The sequence below is a fragment of the Pantherophis guttatus genome, chromosome 4 (assembly GCF_059756535.1).
Source record: "Pantherophis guttatus breed Tessera chromosome 4, ASM5975653v1, whole genome shotgun sequence".
In the NCBI taxonomy this organism is placed as follows: domain Eukaryota; kingdom Metazoa; phylum Chordata; class Lepidosauria; order Squamata; family Colubridae; genus Pantherophis; species Pantherophis guttatus.
This window is the reverse complement of record NC_142066.1, coordinates 16,161,175-16,169,995: the sequence shown is the minus strand read 5'-3', so window position 1 is coordinate 16,169,995 and position 8,821 is coordinate 16,161,175. Positions and strand designations below refer to the sequence as shown.

The 8,821-nt window shown below is 45.4% G+C and overlaps 1 protein-coding gene across 1 annotated transcript; it reads left to right on the top strand.

The window, feature by feature from the left end:
- Positions 1-6,920: 6,920 nt before the first annotated feature.
- Positions 6,921-7,820, top strand: LOC132710017 (vomeronasal type-2 receptor 26-like). Its single transcript, XM_060685328.2, has one exon. It carries the CDS (start codon positions 6,921-6,923, stop codon positions 7,818-7,820), a length of 900 nt encoding a protein of 299 aa, XP_060541311.2.
- Positions 7,821-8,821: the final 1,001 nt, after the last annotated feature.

The following is an 8,821-nucleotide window of genomic DNA, read 5'->3' as shown; positions in this document are numbered from 1 at the left end:
AACTGGTATCTTTCTCCTTGATATCTCAATATAATACCAACTGGGACATCCCACCGGAATTGAATATTTCTCCTTTTTAACTCAGACACCAGAAAGCCAAATTTCTTCCTTTCCATTAATATCTTAGGTGGGAGTTCCTTGTAAATCCAAATCTTTCTTCCATACAATTGCAAATTAGAATTGAAGGAATTTTGCACAATTTTATTCCTAATTTCTTTATCTGAAAAATAGATTACCACATCTCTAGGCAATTGCCTTTGCTTGGCAGTCCAAGAGTTTATTCGATAAGCTCTGTCAATCCTACAAAACACTTCCTCAGGTTGAATCTTTAAAATCCCAGCTAGAAATTCAGAAGATATTTTCCTTAAGTCATCTCTATTATTTTCCTGCAAACCTCTAAGTCTTATTGCATATTCTGTGAAATTATATTGTATCTTTAGAACCTCTTTTTGAATCCTCTGTTCCAGATATTCTACATTACCAGACTTTTGGTCAGCATCCATTTTAAATTTTTCTTCTGAACTATAATCCTGAATATTTAACAAATCATTTTCAATTTTTTGAATTCTATTGTCCAATTTATCTTGAATTTCATCCATTTTTGACTCTAGTAAATTAGTATTTGTATCCAACCGAATCATGAATTCTGGCAATTTTAAAATTTTTTGCTGCAAAAAGTCAAACTTGGATTTCACCAATTCCTTAGTTTCCTGCTTAAATTTTTCAAGTTGCTGATTCACAATCTCATCCCTTCTTTCAATCTCCTCTAAGAGAAATTCTATTATATTAAAATCAGGTTTCTGGGACTGAAGAGTTAAAACATATTGCTTTAAATTCTTGGTGGGGGAATCCCCCCCACCTATTTGTTTGTCTGACTTCACAAGCCTCAGTGCCATGTTTCCGCCTAAGCAGGCTTTGTTAGAAGAAGAAAAAAAAAAAAACAAGACAAAAGACTTCCAGCCAGCAACACTCAAGCCTCCAGGGAAAAAAGAGAAAAACAAAAACAGGAGCGGAGTTTTGTCTACAAATGTAGCCAGTGGTATTTATTCCGCTACATTGTAATAATAAAAAACGGAAGAACTTTCCCTCTCAAACTCTTCTCCAGCCGCGGCAGACGCCATTTTAAAAAGAAACTTTTTTCCTCTTTCTCTTCCTCTATTCTCTTAAGTAATTTTTAAAAGATAAGTAAAATACTTGCGCTTCAGTATTACAGGTCCAGCTCACATTTTCTTTGAGTAATCTGTCAAATTCGCAAGCTTGCTTTTGACGCCTGGCTCTGCATTAGCAGAGGTCTCCCAAAGCCCGGAGCAACGGCTGGGGATATGGGGCATCTCATCCGCTCCATCCCAAAAGTAAAAGAAAAACTTTTGGGACTCTGCAGAGAGTTCTACCCACCCCTGCCGGCTCTATCTCCGTTTCCTCATGGGAACGGAGTTTTTTCGAGCCGCCGTTCCGTTGTGAAGGCGGCTCTGACAGGCAGTGGAAGCTGACGATCCCTAAGGAACGTCTGGCGGCGGCCAGCAGCAAACAGGAAGTCCGGATTTATGGATTTATTGATTTAACTTACATGCCAGGCATATCACCTCCAGGTGATCTAGATAGCTTATAATCAATAGAAACAATATGAAATATTAAAACAATACATAGTAAAATTGCTTTGAAATTGACAAAAATGGAAGGAAGGGAGTATTATGCACAAAGGGAGAGGGTGGAGTCTTAACTTAGTTTATTAATCATCTCCAGAATGAGATGCCTCCATACAGTGTGCAGGTTCTACATTTTCTACAATTCAGACAGATTCACCTGGAATATCTCAATGATTCTTGGAAATTTCATTTCCATTGAAGAACTCTCTTTTACTGCGCATGCTCAAAGTGGCGACCTGGCTTTAGGTCTGCCGAGGTAGAGATGGGGTTTTTGGCTTGTGGGGAGCTCCGGGGGTCGCCTTGACCATCTAGACCCCCTTGCCCAGCAAGTGCTACTTGAAGCCAGTGGATTGAGAGCTTTCATGCTCTCTGAGATACTTTCTAAGCTGCCAAAAACAGCATGGCACCGAGGCTCCAAGGTACAGCTGATCCACGGTCGCCACGAGAAGGGCGGCGTCCGCGGTTTATGGATGGTGGCGGAGACAGTGAAGCGGCAATGAAGCAGAGGAACTTCCATGCTGGGGATCCCGCCAGCACGATGGCTGGGGCAGCGGCTGCGGTGGAGGCTGCAGTGAGGGCGCTGGCGACATCGCAGATTGCACTCCCCCCTGCGGTGGAGTAGTGGAGTTGGACGCTGGGGGAAGGAGGTGGGCGTCAAAGGAGACGAGGAAGAACTGAAGACGTGGCTGCTGGTAGTGCCCGTGAGGAGACCTGCGCCTCCGCCTCCGCCGACGCCGCTGCAGCAGCTAGTTGCTGAGAGGACTGGAGTGGTGTAGCCAAAAAAGATCATGAGGTGGGAGCCTCCATCGTTAAAATCTGTAATACTTGGGAACTTCGGGCCGCCATAGGACTTTGGGGTAACTCCCAATTTTTAATCCCTATGGTGAGGCCCCCTTTATAACTATTGTGGGGGGCTAAGACTGGGCATAAATAGGGTGGCTGGAGATCTGGGGGGGCTAAGGAGGGTTGAGAGGCCTGCGTCGCCTCGGACAACCCTCCCTCCTCCTTCCCCCACTGAGCCATTATTAGGCCATTATCAGGCCCGATAACTAACATGCTTTCCCTGCCGGTTTCTGCTTCGTGGAGGTGGTTTCCCACCTGTTTCCCATCCACCCGCTTGCCTATACTACCCAGCTATATGCTGCCTGTACGAACATTGTAGACAGCTTATTTTTCCTGGAGACTTTGGACCTGGCTCTGTTTGTCATCCAGTACGCTGGGTGTATGGAAAATGGCGGTTTACGGGAGGTTGAATGGAGCCGGTATCTATCATCGTTTCACCACCGAATGGGATGCATCATTTTCCCCATGGCCAGTTGGCCGACCAGCGTGAGAGGCTGGTTGGAGGATCACCCTGAGATGGTTGGAACATTGGACTCCGCCACTGCCATGAGAGGACAGTGGAGACTCTCCTGTTTATGGTCAACCTGCCTTGTTTTCCTGGACAATTTTGGACTATCATAATGGAGCCCTTGGCCATGCCTCACTACTATCTCAGGGCTTTTGATGTATTTAAGGTCTCAGCTTCTTGCACTGCGAGACTCGCCCCTCTCGCAAGCCTGGCCCTCCACGTTATCGAGGGCCTACCTCAATGACGGGTTTTGGAACCCAGAGAGGTGGCATGCGGCAAAGAGAGGGTTGAGGGGTTTTCTATGTAAATTTTTGGATAAATTTTTAAGGGGTCCCGGGGGGGGGAGGGGTAGGATTGGAATTAGAGCTGTGGGTTTGGGGGATAACCGACTAAGGGGAGGGTCGGGCCTGGCCATGACGCGCATTAGGGGGCGTGGGGGATCCGGGGGTGATGGGGGGGTCAAGCTTGTCCAGGTTGTGTTTTTACCATCAGTACTGTGAGTGGGAGGGGTAGATATGGCGGGAGCAGGGGGCCATATCATGTTAAGGGAGCGCGCGCCCATTATCCTCAAGCGGTGGCGCGCTCCGGCCCCCAAGGCTCCACTCATTCTCCAGGTTGCACAGACCCTCAGGGCCCGGGCCTGCGACTGATGTTGTGCAACGCCAGGTCTGTAGTAAATAAAGCCCCCCTCATTTGTGATCTTATTCAGGAGGGGGGAGCGGACCTGGCGGGTATTACGGAGACCTGGTTGGGCACAGAGGGAGGGGTCCCTCTGGTAGAAATGTGCCCATCAGGCTTCCACGCATTCCATCAGCCTAGGTCACAGGGGAGGGGTGGGGGAGTAGCAGTTGTTATTAGAGAAGGCCTTAGGCCGAGGGAGGCCACTGTCCCTCAGACGGCCGGCTGTGAGTCTCTCCTTGTGAAGTGGGGTCATGGGGTTCAGATGGGTTTGCTGATCACGTACCTGGCTCCCTGCCACGTGGCAGCAGCTCTGCTTGAGCTTCTCAACGTTATCGCCGCAGTGGCGGTTGATACCCCCAGATTTATGGTCATGGGGGATTTCAACCTGCCGTCCATGGGTGAGGCGTCTGAGGCGGCTTGGGAGTTCATGGCTTCCATGATGGCTATGGACCTAACCCAGTTAAATCATGGCCCTACACTCACGGGGGGAAACACACTGGACTTGGTTTTTGTCTCTGGACAGTGGCTGAGTGATCTCGAGATAGGGGATATAGTCATTGAGCCCTTGTCATGGTCGGATCACTCTCTCCTTCGCCTTGACCTTCGAACCGCTGCACCCTGCTGCAGGGAGGCGGAACCGACAAGATGGTACTGCCCTAGGCACCTGATGGAACCTGACAGGTTCCAGATGGAGCTTGGGCCAATCCCTGAGGTTCTGGCTCACACCTCGACTGGAGACCTAGTGGCTGCCTGGGATAGGGCGGCCGCTGGAGCACTGGATCGAGTTGTGCCTTTGTGGCCTCTGACCCGGCGCTGATCTCACCTGGCTCCTAGGTTCACCGAGGAGCTAAGGGAGATGAAGCACCGGAAAAGATGCCTAGAGAATAGTTGGAGGGCCAGTCGTGCTGAATCTGACCGGACACTGATAAGATCTCATATTAAGAATTACCTAGTGGCGATAAAAGCAGCAAAATGTAGCCATTTTGCTGCTCTTGTTGCATCATCAGATAATCGCCCGGCCGCCCTGTTTAGGGTGACCCGCTCCCTGCTCCACCAGGAAGCGCGGGAGGACCCCTTGGAGGGAAGAGCTGAGGATTTTGTTCAGTATCTGTATGACAAAATCACTCAGATTTGGGAAGATCTGGACTCCGACTGGGTAGATCCAGCGGGGATGACGGAGGCAGGTCCTGAGAATGTTATCTGGGATGAGTTTGATCCTGTAAACCCTGAGGACATGGACAGGATTCTGGGTAGACTGAACGCGACCACATGTTTGTTGGAGCCGTGCCCCTCCTGGTTAGTGCTGGCTTCCCAGGAGGTGACACGAGGCTGGATCCAGGGGATTATAAATGCTTCATTGGGCGAGGGTGTCTTTCCTGCCGCCTTGAAAGAGGCAGTGGTGAGACCTCTCCTCAAGAAGCCTTCCCTGGACCTGGCAGTATTGGCTAATTATCGTCCAGTCTCCAACTTTCACTTTGTGGCGAAGGTTGTTGAGAGTGTGGTTGCACGACAGCTTCCCCAGTACCTGGATGAAATGACGTATCTAGATCCGTTCCAGTTGGACTTCAGGCCTGGGTACAGCACGGAAATGGCATTGGTCGCATTGGTGGATGATCTCTGGAGGGCTCGGGACAGGGGGTGCTCCTCTGTCCTGGTCCTGTTAGATCTCTCAGCCGCTTTTGATACCATCGACCATGGTTGGAAGAGTTGGGGGTGAGAGGCACCGTATTACGGTGGTTCTCCTCCTTTCTCTCCGACCGGTCGCAGTCTGTGTTGACAGGGGGGCAGAGGTCGACCCCAAGGTCCCTTATATGTGGGATCGGTCCTCTCGCCCCTTTTGTTCAACATTTATGTAAAGCCGCTGGGCGAGATCATCCATGGTTTCCGGGTGAAGTACCACCAGTACGCTGATGACACCCAGCTGTACATCTCCACCCCAGATCACCTCAACGATGCCCTTGAAGTGATGTCTCGGTGCCTGGAGGCCATACAGATCTGGATGGGGAGAAACAGACTCAGGCTCAACCCATCCAAGACCGAGTGGCTGTGGTTTCTGACATCCCAATATAGTCAGCTGGTGCCATCACTGACTATTGGGGGCAAATCATTGGCCCCCATGGAAAGGGCTCGCAACTTAGGTGTCCTCCTGGATTCACGGCTGTCTTTAGAAGAGCACTTGACAGCCGTGACCGGGAGGATTTTTCATCAAGTTCTCCTGATCCACCAGTTGCGTCCCTTTCTAGATCGGGACTCCTTATGCATGGTCACTCATGCCCTTGTCACCCATGTAACACCTCTCCTGCGCGAGCTGCACTGGCTCCCGGTGGTCTTCCGAGTGCGCTTCAAGGTTTTGGTTATCACCTTTAGAGCGCTCCATGGCTTAGGACCTGGTTATCTACGGGACCGCCTGCTACCACCAATAGCCTCCCACTGACCAGTACGCTCCCGTAGAGAGGGGCTCCTCTGGGTGCCGTCAACCAAACAATGTTGACTGGCGGCCCCCAGGGGGAGAGCCTTCTCTGTGGGGGCACCTACTATCTGGAACGAGCTCCCCCCAGAGATACAGAGGATCCCGGATCTGTGTACCTTCTGTCGCGCGCTCAAGACTTTCTTATTTCATCAAGCTGGCCTGACCTAAGTCTTTCCCCTTTTTAAATGGAAATTTTAAATTTGTTTTAAATTATTGGGGTTTTAAATTTGTTCACCCAAATTATTTAATTCCTTTTATTTTATTTTAAATTTTGTATTTATATGTTTTATTCTATGGCTGTTCACCACCCTGGGTCCTTCGGGAGTAGGGCGGTATATAAATTCAATAAAAACAAACAAAACAAAACAAAACTAACTGAACAAGAAGTGTCAATTCCAAAAGATATATGCACACACAAACATATAGATCACATATTTCAGTATAATTAGGAAAATACTAATATTGACCAGAGAAATTATTAAGATCAATACCAAGAAGGAAGGGAGGGAAGGAGGGAGGAAGGTATACAACTATAATTTATCTAAGATAAATATACTGGTCTGTAATACAAAATAAAAGGCTTTCCTAGCAATATTTGACAACAATGTGAACTTTAGTATGAAACCTAGGCCAAGAACAATTAGTTTCATTGAAGTTCAATCATAACAGTTACTAACATGGTTTATATTCATAATGGTACCATCATCTACAAAAAGAACTCCAAGCTTTCTGGTATATTTTGACTTAAATATAAACATTTGGTTTTCCAGATATGGATGATTGCTTCCAGTGCCCAGAAGATCAATATCCAAACAACAACCAGGATTTATGTGTGCCAAAGCATGTAACTTACCTATCCTTCAAAGAACTATTGGGGGCCGGCTTAGCTACATCAGCTCTTGTGCTTTCTTTTATCACAATACTGGTGTTAGGAATTTTCTTGAAGTACCACAACACTCCCATCGTCAAAGCCAACAACCGCAGCCTCTCCTACACCCTCCTCATTTCCCTCCTCCTCTCCTTTCTTTGTTCTCTGCTTTTTATCGGTCAACCAATGAAGGTGACTTGTCTCCTTCGACAGACTGCTTTTGGAATCATCTTCTCAGTGGCTGTTTCTTGCATGTTGGCCAAAACCATCATTGTGGTTCTTGCTTTCATGGCCACCAAACCAGGATCAAGGATGAGGACATGGGTTGGGAAAAGACTGGCCCTTTTCATTGTTCTTTCCTGTTCTCTTGTTCAAAGTACCTTTTGTACTGTATGGCTTGGAACTTCTCCCCCTTTCCCAGATGTTGATATGTGGTCCATAAGTAGTGAAATAATTATAGAATGTAATGAAGGATCTGTTGCAATGTTTTATTCTGTTTTAGGGTTTATGGGTTTTCTGGCTATAGTCAGTTTTATTGCAGCTTTCTTAGCTAGGAAGTTACCAGACACATTTCAGGAAACCAAGTCAATTACTTTCAGCATGCTGGTGTTTTGCAGTGTCTGGTTGTCCTTTGTGCCTGCCTACATAAGCACCAAAGGAAAATACACAACAGCTGTGGAGATCTTTGCCATCTTGGCCTCTAGTGCTGGGCTCTTGGCTTTTATCTTTTTCCCAAAATGTTACATCATTATAATTAGGCCAGATCTTAATAAAAGGGAGCAATTAACAAAAAGAGTGAATTAAACTATTTTGTCAAAATAAAATCTCCACTGGTGGAAATACAATGGCACCAATCTTTTAAATTCTACCTGACGTCATAACGCTAGATAAATGGGAGAATGTATGGACTAATTGGTAAAAAAATTACTTTGAATTATAGTTTGAAAGAACATTTTTATAAAATGATGTATCCTTGGTATTTGACTCAAGATAGATTAGCAAAAATGTATAGATGGACTTCTAACAAGTGTTGGAAATGTAAGAGACAATGGGTTATATAGTTTTATGAGAGACTAGAAGTCATTTGTGGACTTCTACAAGTTACATAGAGTTAAATACACGTTAAATAACAAATGGTTAACAAAGATTTGAAAATTAGTGTAATGTTTTAGCTAACCTGTTCACCATATATACATACATATATGAGAAAGAGAGAGAGGAAGGGAGGGAGGGAGGGAGAAAGAGAGTAATGTTGGGTCAATCTGATTATCAGATAGATATCTCTTCATCTGGAATATTTGTTTATATAATATAGTTTTCTTCTTAAATAAAATATAGGTATAGAAGTATAGAAGTATAGCAATAAAATAAAATAAAATAAATAAAAATAAAAATAAGGAAGAGGATGTTTATAATTATTTGTAGACCCATTATGTAAGGGGAGGAGAATTCATCAGGTGCTTTTATTTTATTTTCAGCATCCAGCTGGGTGGGATTTTTAATGTTCAATGTTAGATACTTGGGTCATTTTTATTTTTATTTTTATTATTTTTATTCTCTTTTTTTGTAATTTTTTATTTTTATTTTTTAGAGAAACAAACATTTAATACATCAGTCATTCCTTCCATGTGACATCTTGGTGCTATCTCCGAAGATTCTTCTTTTTGTTTTTCTTCTGTCTTCATTTTCGCCCAGTCCATTACAGCAATTCATCACTAACACAATATTCTAATCATAATATTTTTATACATAACTATAAATTTAATTATTTGTATCTCCTTTCTAACAAATGATTCCATTTCTTA

Excerpts from the sequence above, each read along its gene's own strand:
- LOC132710017 (XM_060685328.2), top strand. The coding sequence starts at position 6,921 with ATGGATGATTGCTTCCAGTGCCCAGAAGATCAATATCCAAACAACAAC.